This window comes from Mustelus asterias, chromosome 6, assembly GCF_964213995.1.
Source record: "Mustelus asterias chromosome 6, sMusAst1.hap1.1, whole genome shotgun sequence".
Taxonomy (NCBI): domain Eukaryota; kingdom Metazoa; phylum Chordata; class Chondrichthyes; order Carcharhiniformes; family Triakidae; genus Mustelus; species Mustelus asterias.
Genome location: NC_135806.1, coordinates 96,207,842 through 96,225,551, shown reverse-complemented (window position 1 = coordinate 96,225,551; position 17,710 = coordinate 96,207,842). Strand labels below are relative to the sequence as shown.

General features: G+C 43.7%; 1 protein-coding gene across 3 annotated transcripts in view; it reads right to left on the bottom strand.

The window, feature by feature from the left end:
- arb2a (ARB2 cotranscriptional regulator A) overlaps positions 1–17,710 on the bottom strand; it is a 511,621-nt gene that overhangs the window by 196,416 nt on the left and 297,495 nt on the right. For all 3 annotated transcript variants that reach the window (XM_078214787.1, XM_078214789.1, XM_078214788.1), the window contains exon 9: positions 5,858–5,974. In XM_078214787.1, the coding sequence (XP_078070913.1) occupies positions 5,858–5,974 (117 nt within the window). The remainder of the gene's footprint in view (positions 1–5,857; positions 5,975–17,710) is intronic.

The following is a 17,710-nucleotide window of genomic DNA, read 5'->3' as shown; positions in this document are numbered from 1 at the left end:
AAATCTGTACGTAAACAGTTGCTCGTAATTATGCCTTTACCTACTTTGACGAGTAGGTAGTTTTGTGTACTGAGTTGCTGTAATCTCTCTCCACCTCTGCCACCATCTTGTATATACAAAGAACTTACGTTCATCACTTTACTTCAGGCAATGCATGAGGAATATGCTCATATAGTTAATAAAGAGTTTTGCATTTTCTGGAAATTATAGAAATGAATAATTCTGCTCATTGTGTAAATTTACATTTCTTCGTTAATTCAATTCTGTTTATGGTGATGTAGGGATCCAACAGAAAACTGTAAATAATTTGGGAAAGTAATTTCCCCTGACTATCTGGCTCCCTAAAAAACAGTGAAATAGAAAGGTGGTGCAAAACCCAGCAATTGTATTTAACTCTCTCTCTCTCTCCCAACTACTGCAATAAATAAAATTGGGAGTTTTTCCATTGGAGAAAGAACTTCCCACATTCATATACTGTACTTTCAAACCCTCACCTTCTTCATTTTCCTTTACTAGTTATTTTCATAAATAGAGCCCTTGTAAGAAAATAAAGAAAAGCCTGAACTTTGTTATGTCTTTCACTTTACAATTGTCATCGTCAAAACAAGAGAAACATGTTGCAGCTGCTGAAAGCTTGAAATAAATACAGAAACTGCTGGTAATGCTCAGTAGGCCTGGCAGCTTCTATGAGAAAGAAACACACTTAACTTTTCAAGTTCAGAGCTGAGAAAAGTTAAAAATGTAATAGATTTTGTGCAAATGAAAAGGAGAAGGTTTTTGATCGGATGGAAGGCAGGGGAGATTACATGACAAGAGGTTCATGGTACAAGGCCAAAGGAAGTGGGAATGGGATAAGTAAAGAAACAAAACATTTGTCTAAAGGAGGTGCGGATGGCAGGACCATGAAAAACTGCTGTTCAAGAACAAAAAAATAAGAGAAGAAAAAGCCAAGCCAGCAAAGAGCGAAATAAAATGAGTCCAGAGATTATGATCTAAAATTGTTGAACTTAATGTTGAGTCCCAAAGGCTGTAAAATGCCAAGTCAAGCGTTGACGAATCTATTGGAATTCTTTGAGGAGTAACTAGTAGAGTTGACCGAGGAGAACCAGTGGATGTGGTTTATTTAGATTTTCAGAAGGCTTTCAACAAAGTCTCACATAACAGACTACTATATAAAGTTAAAGCACATGGAATTGCAGGTTATGTCTTGTGATGGATAGAAAGCTGGTTAGCAGATAGGAATCATGATGTGGAGATGCCGGCGTTGGACTGGGGTAAACACAGTAAGAAGTTTAACAACACCAGGTTAAAGTCCAACAGGTTTATTTGGTAGCAAAAGCCACACAAGCTTTCGAAGCTCTAAGCCCCTTCTTCAGGTGAGTGGGAATTCTGTTCACAAACAGCTTATAAAGACACAGACTCAATTTACATGAATAATGGTTGGAATGCGAATACTTACAACTAATCAAGTCTTTAAGAAACAAAACAATGGGAGTGGAGAGAGCATCAAGACAGGCTAAAAAGATGTGTATTGTCTCCAGACAAGACAGCCAGTGAAACTCTGCAGGTCCACGCAACTGTGGGAGTTACAAATAGTGTGCCATGAACCCAATATCCCGGTTGAGGCCATCCTCGTGTGTGCGGAACTTGGCTATCAGATAGCCAAGTTCCGCACACACGAGGACGGCCTCAACCGGGATATTGGGTTCATGTCACACTATCTGTAACCCCCACAGTTGCGTGGACCTGCAGAGTTTCACTGGCTGTCTTGTCTGGAGACAATACACATCTTTTTAGCCTGTCTTGATGCTCTCTCCACTCCCATTGTTTTGTTTCTTAAAGACTTGATTAGTTGTAAGTATTCGCATTCCAACCATTATTCATGTAAATTGAGTCTGTGTCTTTATAAGCTGTTTGTGAACAGAATTCCCACTCACCTGAAGAAGGGACTTAGAGCTTCGAAAGCTTGTGTGGCTTTTGCTACCAAATAAACCTGTTGGACTTTAACCTGGTGTTGTTAAACTTCTTACTGTAGCAGATAGGAAGCAAAGAGTTGGCATAAATGGGTTTTTTCTAACTGGCAGTCAGTGACTAGTGCTTTTCCGCAAGGATCTGTGCTAGGACCTCAACTGTTCACATTATACATCAATGATCTGGAAGAGAGAACTGAATGTATTATCTCCAAATTTGCAATTGATACAAAGTTGAGTGGGAGGGTGAGCTGTGAGGAGGATGCAGACATGCTTCAGCGTCTTTTGAACAGGCTGAGTGTGTGGACATATGCATGGCAGATGCAGTATAATGTGAATAAATGTGAGGTTATCCACTTCAGTAGCAATAATGGGAAGACAGATTATTACTTGAATGGGTGTAAATTAAGATACTGAGTGAGATCTTGGAGTCCTCGTGCATCAGTCGCTGAAAGTAAGCACACAGGTACAGCAGGCAGTAAAGAAGGCAAATGGTATGTTGGCCTTCATAGCGAGAGGATTTGAGTATAGGGATAGGGATGTTTTGCTGCAATTGTATAGGGCATTGATGAGGCCACACCTGGAGTATCATGTGCAATTTTGGTGTCCTTATCTGAGGAAGGATGTCCTTCCTTGCGGTAGAGGGAGTACAACCAAGGTTTACCAGGCTGATTCCTGGGATGGCAGGTCTGTCACATGAGGAGAGACTAAATTGATTAGGATTATATTCACTGGAGTTTAGAAGACTGAGAGGGGATCTCATAGAAACTTATAAAATTCTAACAGAGTTAGACAGGATGGATTCAGAAAGAATGTTCCCAATAATGGGGGCGTCCAGAATGAAGGGTCATAATTTGAGGATAAACCTTTTAGGAACTGAGGTGAGGAGAAATTTCTTCACCCAGAGGGTGCTGAATGCGTTGAATTCACTACCACAGAGTGTAGTTGAGGCCAAAACATTGCCTGATTTTAAGAAGAAATTAGATATAGTTCCATAGAACCATAGAACCATAGAAAATTACAGCTCAGAAACAGGCCTTTTGGCCCTTCTTGTCTGTGCCGAACCATTTTATGCCTAGTCCCACTGACCTGCACTTGGACCATATCCCTCCACACCCCTCTCATCCATGAACCCGTCCAAGTTTTTCTTAAATGTTAAAAGTGACCCCGCATTTACCACTTTATCCGGCAGCTCATTCCACACTCCCACCACTCTCTGCGTGAAGAAGCCCCCCCTAATATTCCCTTTAAACTTTTCTCCTTTCATCCTTAACCCATGCCCTCTGGTTTTTTTCTCCCCTAGCCTCAGCGGAAAAAGCCTGCTTGCATCCACTCTATCTATACCCATCAAAATCTTATACACCTCTATCAAATCTCCCCTCAATCTTCTACGCTCCAGGGAATAAAGTCCCAACCTATTCAATCTCTCTCTGTAACTCAGCTTCTCAAGTCCCGGCAACATCCTTGTGAACCTTCTCTGCACTCTTTCAATCTTATTTACATCCTTCCTGTAACTAGGTGACCAAAACTGTACACAATACTCCAAATTCGAGGGGGCTAAAGGAATCAAGAGATATGGGGGGAGGAGGGGGGAATCAGGATATTGAATTCGATGATCAGCCATGGTCAAAATGAACGGCAGAGCAGGCTCGAAGGGCCAAATGGCCTACTCTTGCTTCCAGGTTCTATGTTTCTATGTTGAGCTGCTGTTTCTCTAGTTTGCCTTATGTTTCATGGGAACACTGTCGGAGGCCAAGGACAGAAAGGTCAGGGTGGAAGCAAGACAGAAAATTAAACTGGCAGGTGCTGGAGGCTTGGAGGTCACAAATCATTGAATTGTTACAGCACGGAAAGAGACAATTCAGCCTGTTGTGTCTATGTTAGCTCCCTGCAAGGGCAATTCAGCTAGTCCCATTCCCCTGCCATTCCCTATAGCCCCACAATTCTTTTCATTGCAAGTGTTTATCCAATTGCATTTTGAAAGCCTGATTGTTTGTTCCTGCAACATAATCCCAGGTAGTGAATTCCAGATCCTAACCACATGCTGCATGTTTTCCTCATGTCATTTTTGATTCTATTGCCAATCACCTTAAATCGGTGTCCTCTGGTTTTTGATAATTTCACCAATGGGGGCACTTTTTCTCTGTCTACTATTTCCAGATTCCCTCATGATTTTGAACACTTTTATCAATTCTCCTCATAATCTTCTCTTAAGGAGGGAGAACAGCTATAGTTTCGCCAATCTATCCGCGTGACTGAAGTCCTTCATCAAAGTTTCATTTCATGCTTTTCACAGAAACAGGCAATAGAAATCTGTGTAGCCAGGTTGGAAGCCAGGAAATGTGGACCAGGAGCAAAGGGTTATCAGAAACCAAGGTAAGTAATATTGAGTGGAGTGGAAATACGACCCAATTACTGCTCTATTGGAAATTATGGCCCATTGTATTTTGAGCTTTTTCCAGTTCTGATGAAAGGTCACAGGCCTGAAACATTAACTTTGTTTCTCTCTCCACTGGTGCTGCCTGACTGGCTGAGCATTTCCAATTTTTATTGACACCATCAACGTGTCAGCCTAAGATTCTGGTATTCAAACAAAAGTCAATTCAAAATATAAGGGTCGAAATTACTATGAGATTAGTGGATGAACACTTAACATATTTAACATTCATCTGTCTTTTTTTAACAGAGGCGGTGACCTGTTTTTAATGAAATAGCAGAGAAATGTTATCCAAACATGTGAAGCAATAGAAACAGAGGAACAGAAGTAGGTAATTTAGCTTCTTCACCCTGTTCTGCCATGGTGATTTCTCACCTGCTATAGATACTGTATAAAAAACTTCCCATTTCCATTATTTTCAGCTTTTGCCATCTCCCACTTAACTGTGAGTCATTTGTTTTAAATTGAATTTGTGCACTGAAGGCTGTCCAGCATTTATAATCATGGTTCCCTGGTTCCAAGGTGCAGCTTATTTTTATTGCAATGTAAGTTATTTGAGACTACGTAGAAACATGCATAGAAAATAGAAGCAGGAGTATGCTATTCGGCCCTTTGAGCCTGCTCCGCCATTCATTATGATCATAGCTGATCATCAAATTCAATACGTTGATCCCACCTTCCCCCTTTATCTTCAAGAGCTACATCTAATTCCTTCTTGAAATCACGCAATGTTTTGGCCTCAGCTACTTTCTGTGGTAGTGAATTCTAGTGACTGTTAATAAATGTCTGTTACTGGGTATCATATGCATAGTTTTACTATAGATCATGCCTGATCTGCATTTCAGCCCCAATTACCCACCTTCGCTTTATACTCTTGAGAGCTAATAGTAATTTCTAACATATAGAAGTTAGTGATGGACCCTCAACTCCAATGGGATTGCAGGCTATTTGTCAGACTTTCCGCAGCCTCAGCAAAGCAGCCAGCATAATTAAGGACCCCACGCACCCCGGACATGCTCTCTTCCACCTTCTTTCGTTGGGAAAAAGATACAAAATTCTGAGGTCACGTACCAACCCACACAAGAACAGCTTCTTCCCTGCTGCCATCAGACTTTTGAATGGACCTACCTTGCATTAAGTTGATCATTCTCTACATCCTAGCTATAACTGTAACATTACATTCTGCACTCTCTCGTTTCCTTCTCTATGAACGGTATGCTTTGTCTGCATAGTGTGCAAAAAACAATACTTTTCACTGTATGCTAATACACGTGACAATAATAAATCGAATTGTTCATGAAACTGTCCCAAAAATATTTAATTTTAAAGTTGGAGAGACTGTACTACATTAAAATGATTATAACGTCTCTCAAGTTCACCTCTCCATTTATTTCTGCATTAAACAGCTTTGCATATGAAGTTGGTCCAGTTTTAGCTCGGTGAACCTTACCTCCTGCATCCAGTCTAGTATAGATTTTCCAGCTTCTTGGTGCCAAACATTATGGACAGAGTCTGTCAGTGCTACAGAAATCACTTTGCTCTTCACCTCTGCTTCCCGCTGAATCATCTACAGTATAGAAAACACATTAAATGAGGCCAAGTGCATTTACAATAATTTCACACTTTCAATGAAGGTTGAGCAGCTGTAGTGCTAAGAAAATATCTCACAAAAAAAAATCACGGCTAATGAATGACAAGCATTGGAATAAGGAACTGTTTACATTTAAATGTAATTAAACACCTCCCTCGCCAGATTTTCCCCCTCATGAGATCTTCATACCTCATCAACATGACGTCATGTTGGCGAGGTTCACAGTAGGTTTGCTCAGACATAAACCTGTTGAGGGAATCCCTCCAGTGGCGTATAGGTCAGTATGGGCCCCAGGAGGAGGACATGGACAGGCAATGCCTTTGGAATCACAGGGATGATCGGGGGTGGGGGGAGGCCACAGATACCCCCGTGGTTGAGGCAGTGGAGATTAATATTTGTTTCTGTGATTGGGACATCCTTTGGGAGTCCCCACCCTGCCAGAGTGACAGCACAAAACATGCCTATTCATTTTTTGATTTGAAGGGACAAGATCTGGAGAAAAAACAAGCCAATGGAGCTGGAGTGTATCCATTAGTTTTCTCACTAGAACTGACACTTTGCCAGATTTTTGTAAGATTCTGCCCAGAGTTTCACTAAAGCCATCAAGCTTGCTGCAAATAATTCATGATGTGGAGATGCCGGCGTTGGACTGGGGTAAGCACAGTCAGAAGTCTCACAACACCAGGTTAAAGTCCAACAGGTTTATTTGGTAGCAAATACCATAAGCTTTCGGAGCGCTGCCCCTTCGTCAGATGGAGTGGATATCTGCTCCCAAACAGTGCACAGACACAGAAATCAAGTTACAGAATACTAATTAGAATGCGAATCTCTAAAGCCAGCCTCCTGGGCTTGTAGAATCTCACTAGCTGTTCTGTCTGGAGACAATACACATCTCTTTAACCTGTGTTGAATGCTCCCTCCACCCACATTGTCTGTACCTTTAAGACCTGGCTGGCTTTAGAGATTCGCATTCTAATTAGTATTCTGTAACTTGATTTCTGTGTCTGTGCACTGTTTGAGAGCAGATATCCACTCCATCTGACGAAGGGGCAGCGCTCCGAAAGCTTATGGTATTTGCTACCAAATAAACCTGTTGGACTTTAACCTGGTGTTGTGAGACTTCTTACTGTGCAAATAATTCAAACAGTCCAGGTAAGTAATAGCAATAGCTTATAAGTGGGAGATCCCCACAGAGGAAATGATTCCCCGACTTGTTCCAACTCCAGATTCACCTGAGAATTATCCTCTTAGAGACTTGAATACAAGACACCTCACAGTCTACTGAGGATCCTTTGCTTTACAAAATCTTCACTTCACTTTTAAAGCATCAAACCAGCTGTAGAGCTAGAGGTCTGCCATGTGGGGCACCGGAGTTTGTAAGCCAGAGATTGAATCAACTATAATCTCATTGCATTTAATTCAGGTAAGTGTACGAGAATAAATAACCTCTTTATTTTTAAACTCACAAATGTTTGTTGCTGAATTATTATTAAATTGGGATATATACCAAAGATAAGTAATTTCCTTCACACAAAACGTACTCATTACGGGAAGTAAGGGAACACATTTGTGCTGTGCATGGCAGATTGATCACGAAAATCTGAGTGGAGCTAAGCCTATTTGTAAGATATGTCTTATTGTATCTGCCATTTAAGGCACAATTATTGTTTATATTTAACCAGAATTTGACTGTTAGTTAGAATAGAATAGAATAGAATCCCTACAGTGCAGAAGGAGGCCATTCGGCCCATCGAGTCTGCACCGACCACAATCCCACCCAGGCCCTACCCCCACATATTTACCCACTAATCCCTCTAATCTACGCATCCCAGGACTTTAAGGGGCAATTTTTAACCCGGCCAATCAACCTAACCCGCACATCTTTGGACTGTGGGAGGAAACCAGAGCACCTGGAGGAAACCCACGCAGACACGAGGAGAATGTGCAAACTCCACACAGACAGTGACCCGAGCCGGGAATCGATCCCAGGACCCTGGAGCTGTGAAGCCGCAGTGCTAACCACTGTGCTACCGTGCCGCCCCATGAGTTCATGTTTAACTCATTTTAATTCTGGAAGTTAGAGTATATGATAAATAGTATTGAGTGTTTGCATCATTGATACCAGTATGGTAAAAATTCTGCTGTTTTAATCTGTGGAATATGATGACCTCATTCTCTTAGTAAATAACTGGGATTTCAAATTTTGCCTATTAAAAAAAAAGTTACTGGTTTCCACCAAGATTGTAACAGTTTCAATTCAGAAAATGATACTGCAAATAATTTTAGCATTCCTGGGTTATAATTCACCTGTTATTAATAGCATGGCCTTGAATGGCATCCAAATGCCAAAGGGAAAATTTTAACCTCATCCTGTGCAGAAACTATGGCGATCAGGTGTATACCATTGGCTTGTGGTCAAGTGTGAGTAATCTTGGATGGGTTAACAGAAGTGTACCATCTGACCCTGTGGGCTGTTCCCCTGGTAAGTTGGATTCAATTAACCACCTTCTAACTTACTAAAAGTATACTACTTTGTATTTTGAATTTTTACCAGATGCAATTCCATCTTCGAACACCAAGATAGAATTGTTTTCATGGATATTTTTGACATTCAATATTCAACATACCACTGAAAATTTTGAAAAACAAGAGTACACGTCAGTAACCCCCAAAACCCCATCCCCTTCCCATGGCACCTTGCCATACAAATACTGGAGATGTTAGACCTGCTCTTCTACCTCTCCTCATTGCCTAAGGCCTAAAACACTCCTTCCAGGCGAATTAGTGATTTACATGTATTTCTTTCAATCTAGTCTGCATTATCATGTGGTCTCCTCCATGCTGGGGTGGGGACAAACACATCTTTAGTGACTGATTTGGGAACACCTCTGTTCAGTCTGCAAGTCTGACCCCAAGGATCCAGGGTTCTCCACCTTCATCTCACACTGATAGCTCTGTTTACCGTTTACTGCACTATTTAGTGAAGCTCAACGTTGACTTCAACTATTTCAGACTATAATCATGTGGTCGGCACGGTGGCACAGTGGTTAGCACTGTTGCCTCCCAGTGCCAGGAACCCGGGTTCAATTCCTGGCTTGGGTAGCTGTGCGAAGTCTGCACATTCTCCCTGTGTCTGAGTGGGTTCCTCTGGGTGCTCCGGTTTCCTTCCACAGTCTGAAAGACGTATTGGTTAGATACACTGACGATGATAAATTCATCCTCAGTTTACCCGAACAAGCGCTGGAGTGTGGCGACTAGGGGATTTTCACAGTAACTTCATTGCAATGTTAACGTAAATCTATTTGTGACACTGATAAAAACTTTAATCTCTGCCTCCAATTTTGTTTCTTTTCTTTGCATTGTCACTGAATAGGCAATTCAGAGGCCCAGGCTAATGTTCTGGGTACAAGGGTTTAATCCTATTGGTGGAATTTAAATTCAATTAATTAACTGGAATATTGAAAAGCTAGTCTCATTAATGGTGACAATGAAACCATTGTCAAAAACCTATCTAGTTCATTAATGCCCTTGAGGGAAGGAAATCTGCCATTCTTAGTTGTTCTGGCCTACATGTGACTCCAGCAATGTAATTGACTCGAAACTGTCCTCTGAAGTAGTGTGGAAAGCCACTCAAGTTCCAGAGCAATTAGGAATGGGCAACAAACGGCCTTGCCAGTGATGCTCACTTATTATGAAAGAATTTTTAAAAAGTTTTGTTTCTTCTCTCTTTTTTTGCTTTCAGTCAGCAGAATATTTTCTGCAGGTACATCTTCTGTTTCTTTTCTTGCCCCATCACCATTCCCTTTGTCCCCGTAAGACTAACATCTCTGCCTTTCAATCTCTCCAGTCTTCCCCTTGATCAGAGACCTTCCTTTTGTCTTTGTCCCATCCACCCTTTGCTCAAAAATTATTACATCTCTAACTTTCTCAGTTCTGATGAAAGTCACAGACCTGAAATGTCAACTCTGTTACTCTCTCCAAAGATGCTGCCATGACTTGCTGAGTGTTTCCAGCATTTGGTGTTTTTCTTTTAATACTTCTGACATGTTTTGCTCAGGAACTGTTTCTAGTCAAAATATCAAAATTATCAATTTGTGATGACTATCAGGGAAAAATAGACATTATGGTTACCATATCTCTTTAGACAGGAACACTGAGACAGGAGTAGGTCCTTTAATCCCTTGAGCCTGTTCTTCCATTCAATGAGATCATAGCTAATCTGCAAACTAACTTCATATCTTTGCCCCATAACAAAAATCTATCAATCTGAATTAACTGATTTAGCATCAATTGACATCTGCGGAAAAGAATTCCAACTTCTACAACCCTTTGCATGTAGAAAGATCACTGAGGTGCCAAAAGATGACAGATTTTTCAATATGTTAATATCCACATTCAATCACACAGAACACTTTGGCTGACAATTACTAATGCAAGCATTTCTGTCTATCTTTATTTCACTAAATGGAAGACACCCTGATTGGCATCTGGACATTAAATGCTGATTCTAAGCATTAGTCTGAAAATGCTGCCATGCAACACCAGGTTAGATCTATTGTTTTTGCATGGGTAAATTTGTTTCTGTTCTTATTATTTTCCCTCTTCTCATCCAATGAAGATACCAGCTCTTTGCATACAGTCAATGATGTCGGGCAGTCACCAGCAGTTTTTCCATCAGGGTCAATAACCAGATTTAAGGACCAGAGAAAACATGAAGAAATAATTATCTAAGCAGCAAGGTGTTATAATCTGGAAAGCACTGCCTGAAAGGGTTGTGGAAGCAGATTCAATAAGAACTTTCAAATGGGAACTAAATAAATACTCAAATCAAATGAATTTACAGAGATGTTGGAAAAGTGTACCCAATCAAAAAGCTTCACAGGCACAATGGCCCGAGCTGTACCACCTCGCCCGCCCTGGAATTGGTACGGTCGAGGGTTCCACAACGGAAATCCACATTGACCTCGGGCGGGATCTTGCGGTTTCGCCCGAGCGAGGCTGTACAAATGTGCCAAATAGCCTCCTCTGTGCTGCATCACACCTTATTATGAATCTGTGAACTTCATGATCCAATTACTCAACAGGTAAACCCACTTGGTTACCTGGAAGCTGGCTCCAGCCATTCCTGCATAGTTTTATTTTACTAAATATCTCGTACCTCGCTCTATTGAAACATCAAGCCTGTTTGCAGATTTTTGATAAAGGGGTTCTGAGATCATCCATTTTCTTGACAGCCATTACCACCAGACCAAAAATTAAAATTAATGAATGCACTGGAAAACTGCCTTTTCATTAATAGCAAAATGGTGAATCATAGAAAATGATCTTGTATAAGCTACAATTGTTGACATCCATGCAAAAGAAAAATAATCAGAAATGAAAGGCATCTCTCTGAAGTGCAAAAGACACATTAAGGGCAATTGTACATTCCTGCGCTCCTTGCAGTAATGCTCAGAGATAAAGCTACAACAGTTCTAGGGCTCATTCTCTAACTTAATGGATGGAATTTCCCATGCTAGTCCTTGGCCAAACAGTGGGGCCAGTATCAGGTTCAGAATTGTAATGGTGAAAGAGCAGACTTTGCTCAAGCTCTTTAACCGAGCAGCAGAATTCGGGTCTAGATGCAATTATGTGAATACAGTATGTGAATATGTCTATAAAACTTGAAAAAAATATTCCTACAGATATTCATGATGCTTTGAAGCTGCAAGTGTCAGCCAACACAGTTCAACGGCCCGCACACATGTGCAGTGTTCCACTTACTAGTCGGCTAACTTGTCAGGCTAGCAAAGAGATATCTTGAGCATTGATTCTTTGTTAACATTGAAAATGTTGAGATTAAAATTCTAAAGGTTACTCAAAGCATCTGTGTACTTTTTAAATGGATCTTTACATTGGACTGAAGTGTATTAGAATAGATATAGGTACAAACCTGCCTGTGGTTGTCTCACACTGTTTTATAATACCCCTGATCTCAAACCTGTTTATGCATATTTGATGGTCAATGTTGTCATAAACTGACACATTGAATTAAAACTTTTTTATATGTCACTAAAATTCAGATACAAACCATTTAAGAGGATTAACTTATTGAAAATCAGTACTTAGATATTTACTGCTGGATACTAAAAAAATATTCTAAAAAATACCATTACCTAAACTCATGCATCTCCCTGACTGAGCAAAGATCCAAGAAAGAAGGGCCTTCATTTTTTAATCACTATGTCAACAGACCCTTGCCTTCACATTGTACTGAGGGGAAATATGTGGAAAGAAACAAGAGAACCCCAAAGGCTGTCATTTCTTTTAAGGTTGTGATCTTTTTGTCTTTGATCATTCTTAGAGAAGAGGGAGATGATGCCATCTGCCTAAAACTTCCAGGATTATATTTTTCGGAATAGTTAGTATCCAGGAGTCAATATCTAAGTACTGATTTTCAATAAATTAGTCCACTTTAAATGCTTTGTACCTGAATTTTAAAGGATGGCTTCTAAAAACATCAGTTGCGATCTAACAAAGGCTGAATAAATGCATCAGATGGATGTGGTAAATAAAGATATGGAATGACAAAACATTTTCAAACAGTCATATAATATTAAATGATTTATGTTATTTAACCTAAAAATCTCTCAATAAACCAGCAATAATAATTTATAATTATTAATTGTCTTGAATATCAATAATCAGAATCTGTGGGTGTTTGCATTGACAGTCACTGAAATGCAGACACTCAACAAACAGAATAAAACCCCTGTGTAAAGTAAAAACAATATAAATTAAATATAAGTAGCAAATACATTGGAGTGATTTCAACATTATAATCTATCTCCTGGTTCAGAAAATGGCCATAACCTGCAAGAGTCACACCCTCTTTGTTATCTCCTGAGTCTCTCATTAATTACTACATTGCAATCATTTCCAAGTCCCTGTTTTCCTCAATATATAGAACCCTTCCTCTATAGATAACATTCACTGGAATTTGACTGCTTAATAATGTGAAGATGCAAATATATTTCTTTTATATATGCGGAAAATGTTCAACCTTGATTATCTGTGATAGTCATGAGCAACTAATAGAATAGGGTGGCTCAGTGGCATAGTGGTTAGCACTGCTGCCTCACAGCTTCAGGGGACCGCATTTGATTCTGGCCTTGGATAACCGTGTGGAATATACATGTTCTTCCTGTGTCTGCATGCGTCTCCTCCAGGTGCTCTGGTTTCCTCCCACAGTCTAAAGATGTGTAGGTTAAGTGGATTAATCATGTAAATGTGCGGGGCTACGGGAATAGGAGCAAGGGCGGGCCTGGGTGGGATGCTGCTTCGGAGAATCAATGCAGACTCAATTGGCTGGACGACCTCTTTCTGCCTCTGTAGGGATTCTATTCAATGGATTTAAATTACTTTGGCTGCCAGAACATTTGATCAAGAAATACAGAACGCAGAATGTCCGTTTTCTGATGAAAGCTTATTGCCCTGAAATGTTAACTCTGTGTCTCTCTCCACAGATGCTACCTGACCTGTTGAGTATTTTCAGTATTTTCTGCTTTTATTTCAGATTTCCTGCATTCACAATATTTTTCTTTTGTTTTGTACAAAATGTTCCTTACTTTCCCACCATTCTATTTTATATATGTTACAACTGTAATGCTTAGCATGGTAATTAAAAGGAAAGGCTTTTGTCGACACTCCCTTACAAAGTAATCAGATAGTTTGAATTATTCTAGCAGAGCCAGCTGCATAATACAGCAACAGGATAAGGCAGTGTTCAATTTCCCTGAGCTTTGAACCAAAGGTCAGCATTCTCCTTAATTCTTACAAAGTTTGTCTAATTCAAGGAAGGAAAAACAATTCCAGATTGATGACTATTGGGAAGAGTAATGTATAAGCTAAAGATGTCAGTGTCACACGCAGTCAATAAGATAGTTTTCTGGTTTGCGGGATGATAAGTTAAGGTTTATTACTCTAGCCAGTGTAGGGCAGTGATAACTTCCTTTTCCTATCGTGCATGAAACCCCAAGTTAGACATAAAGCACACCAAAGAAAAATGTTCCACCAAGTATTGTGTTTGTTAAAATGAACAGCAACATGGTAGTGCAGCTAACTTTCTACAAAACTATCAATGGAACGTGAAGTTCAACAATTACTGACTGTGTACTATTGCAATGGCACCTAATTGCAATACAATTCTGAGTTGAAAATACCTAGCATTGAACAAACACCCACAAGAAGCAGAGTAGCTCAAAATGCAATCTGAAATAAAACTGCGCACAGACTAATAATAGAAAATGATACAAGACACATGGTTAGAAAAGTTCTGACTTATTTTCCATGGCTTTTATTTCACAGAGGCTAAATCTGAACACATGACAACTCACATGCCTCTCCAACATGTGCAAATGGAGCACAGGTTCATTTATTAAATCAGAGGGAAAAGCATTGTCCAGGGATGAACATATGAAAATAACAGACAGGAAAACTCTACTGGTCCATCAAGCTCGTTCTAGGGACATATGGGGTGCTATTTTACCATTGCGTCACGCCCATTTTTGGGCGCGAAAATGTGGTAAAGTCGGGTGTGAGGCCATTAACGCGATCCGCACCTGCGTCCATGCAGATGGCCACTTTACCGATGCCCGGGGATGGCTGCGATCCGATTCGCGCCCGAAATGGGTGCAATGGAGTTTTAAATGCATTTGCATGTATTTAAATTGAATTAATGAACTGCCCACCCAACTTTATCAGCATTTCCTCCTTTACCACCGCGTTCATCGATCCGGAATCGCGCTGAAATGGACATGTTGAATAAAAGTCTGAATCGGGCGCTCCAGTTGCTGAAAAGGCAAGGTCAGAGCTTCCAACGGTTCTCTGGCTCAGATCGGCGGTAGGGGAGAGGAGGGGGGGGGTGGGGGGGGGGGGGGGGGGGGGGGGGGAGGAGGGAGGCGGGTCACATCATTCTCTGGTTGTGGGGGGGAGGAGGAGGAGGTGGGTCAGATGTATCTCTGGTGGGGGGGGGGGGGGGAGAACCGATCCTTGTCTGGTGGGGGGAGGGGGGGGGGGGTGAGGGCCGATCGTTGTCTGGTGGGGGGGGGGGGGGGGTGCAGCGGGCCAGATCATTCCCTGGTGAGGGGGTGGGGAGGGAGGAAGAGGCAGCTCAGATGTTCCTCTTGGGGGGGGTGGGGAGTGAGCCCAGATCGTTCTCTGGGGGTGGGGGAGGAGAGTGAGGCCGGATCATTTTCTTGGGGGGGGGGGGGGGGGAGTGAGGCCAGATCATTCTCTGGGGAGGTGGGGAGAGTAAGGCCAGATCATTTTCGGGGAAGGGTGTGGCGTGGGGGAGTGAGGCCACATCATTCTCTCGGGGGGGGGGGGGGGGGGGCGGCGGGAAGGGGACTGAGCCCAGATCGTTCTCTGGGGGTGGGGGAGGAGAGTGAGGACAGATCATTCTCTGGTCGGGGGGGGGGGGGGGGGGGGGGGGGGGGGAGAGTAGGCAAGACCATTCTCTTGGGGGGGAGGGGGGGTGCGGGAGGGCTGATCATTCTCGAGGGCGAGGGGGGGGGTGCGGCCAGATCATTCTCTGGTGGGCGGGGGGGGTGGGAGTGAGGCCTGGCCATTCTCTGGAAGGGTTTGGGGGGGGGGGGCGGAAGTGAGGCTAGATTATTCTCTGGGAGGGCGGGGAGAGTAAGGCCACATCATTCTCGGGGTGGGGGGGGCGGCTCAGTGAGGCCAGATCATTGTTTGGCGGGGGGGGGGGGGGGGGGGGGGGAAAGAGAGTGAGGGCGGATCATTCTCGAGGGGGGGGGGGGGGGTGCGGCCCGATCATTCTCTGGGGAGGGTGGGTAGGGAGAGAGAGAGAGAGAGAGAGTAAGGCCAGATCATTCTCGAGGAGGAGTGAGGCCACATCATTCTCTGGGGGGGTGGGGGAGTGAAGGCAGAGCATTTTCTGGGTGGTGGGGGGGAGGGGCGGAGTGAGGCCAGGCCATTCTCTGGGGGTGGGGGGAGTGAGGGCTGATCATTCTCGAGGGGGGGGAGTGCGGCTGGATCATTCTCTGTGGGGGGGCGGGAGAGAGAGAGAGTAAAGCCAGATCATTCTCGGGGGGGGGGGGGGGGGGGGGGCGGAGTGAGGCCACATCATTCTCTGGGGGGGGCGGGGGGGACAGATGGATCTCTGGTGGGGGCAACGGTGGGGGAGGGGGGGCAGCTGCCACCCTGCGGGCAATCAGTGGGGGGGGGGAAGGTGGCAGCGGGTCACGATCAGTCTGGGTGGCGGGGGGAGGGGGTGGATAAAAGGGACAGTAATGTCTGTGGGGGCCATCACTCCCGCTTTCCGCTCCCCGGCCGCTTTCTCCACTTTTTGCGGCCCATGCGCAATCTAATTTTTCAAATTTTTTTCTAACTGCGCATGCGCAGTTCAGATCCGATTGTTTTGGGCGCATTAAGCCCCATCCACAGCGCGATTCAGACCCGCGATTTTTTTTTTCAGGCCGAGTGCATATGGGGGTGCCTGAAAACAGATTTCCAAGTCGGATCTGAATTGCGCCCAGATTTAGCACTTAGATTGAAAATGGTAAAATCAGGCCCATGGCGTACTTGGAAAGGAAAGCTTTATGAATGCATGTTCCTGGTGCAGTGTCTCATGCTGTGGGAATATTTATTTGGAAACTGTTGGCATATTCTTCAGTTTTTTATCTGTTTATATTAATGGATAAATCATGGGGAGGACATAAATGTCCTCCTGATCCCATTGAGTGAGGCTTCATTCTGGCAAAATACGTTTGTAAAAATCATTCTTCAATATAAAATTCTCCACCAGAAAGGCAATTAAATTGTTTTTAACTATGACCTTGTTGGTAACAGTTACTTCTATTTTTTGGGACCAAAAGCACTTTACTGGAAAACTCCCCATGTTGTATCCCCAGCTTGAAGAGATGCTGAATTTTGATGGTACTGTACTTTTGGGGGCGAATCTCCCAAAAGTGCTGCATCGTGGGAAAACTGGTCTAGATCACAACTGTGTTTTCCGTGCAGCTTCAGACCCGAATCTCCCCACTCTGTGCACTGCAGAGGGCACAATCGTGCATATCATTAAAAACCTAGGGGGTGGGGCCTATTCGCGCTGGAGTCTGACATCTCCGGGACTCTGCGCATGCGCAGTGGCTCCGATCTGTCAGTCTCCCCAATTGCTTGCCAGTTCCATCGCTGGCCAGCCCGGGACCCCCATAGTGCTGCCCCTCCAACCCCCAACGTCCGTCCGTCCCCCCCCCCCCCACAGCCCGATTGCGGCCCCCATGACAATTCCTGGGCCAGGCCCGACCCCCGTCCCATCCCAGAGCACCCCGATATCCAGCCCACCACCCCAAAAGTGGCCTCTCACCCTGGCACCCTCACCCCTCCGCTGTGTCCCCCCCGAGGGTCAGACAGCCCCCCCCCCCCGCCCTGGGAGGCAGACCGCCCCCCGGATTAGCAACCCCCCAGCCCTCCCCGATCGCTGGCCTCCCTCCATCCCAGACCGATCCCCAAGCAGAGTAGCAGCGGGATACCCCACCCCCACCAATTTTCCCTGAGACCCCGCCCCACTTGGCACTGCCCCATCCCATGGGCAGTGCCAAGGTGCCCCTAGGCATGGGCACTTTGCCCCTTGGGCAGTGCCGGGGGCACAGGCTGGCACTGCCAGGGTGCCCATGCCCAGATGGCAACATCCCCCGCCGCCTGACCCTG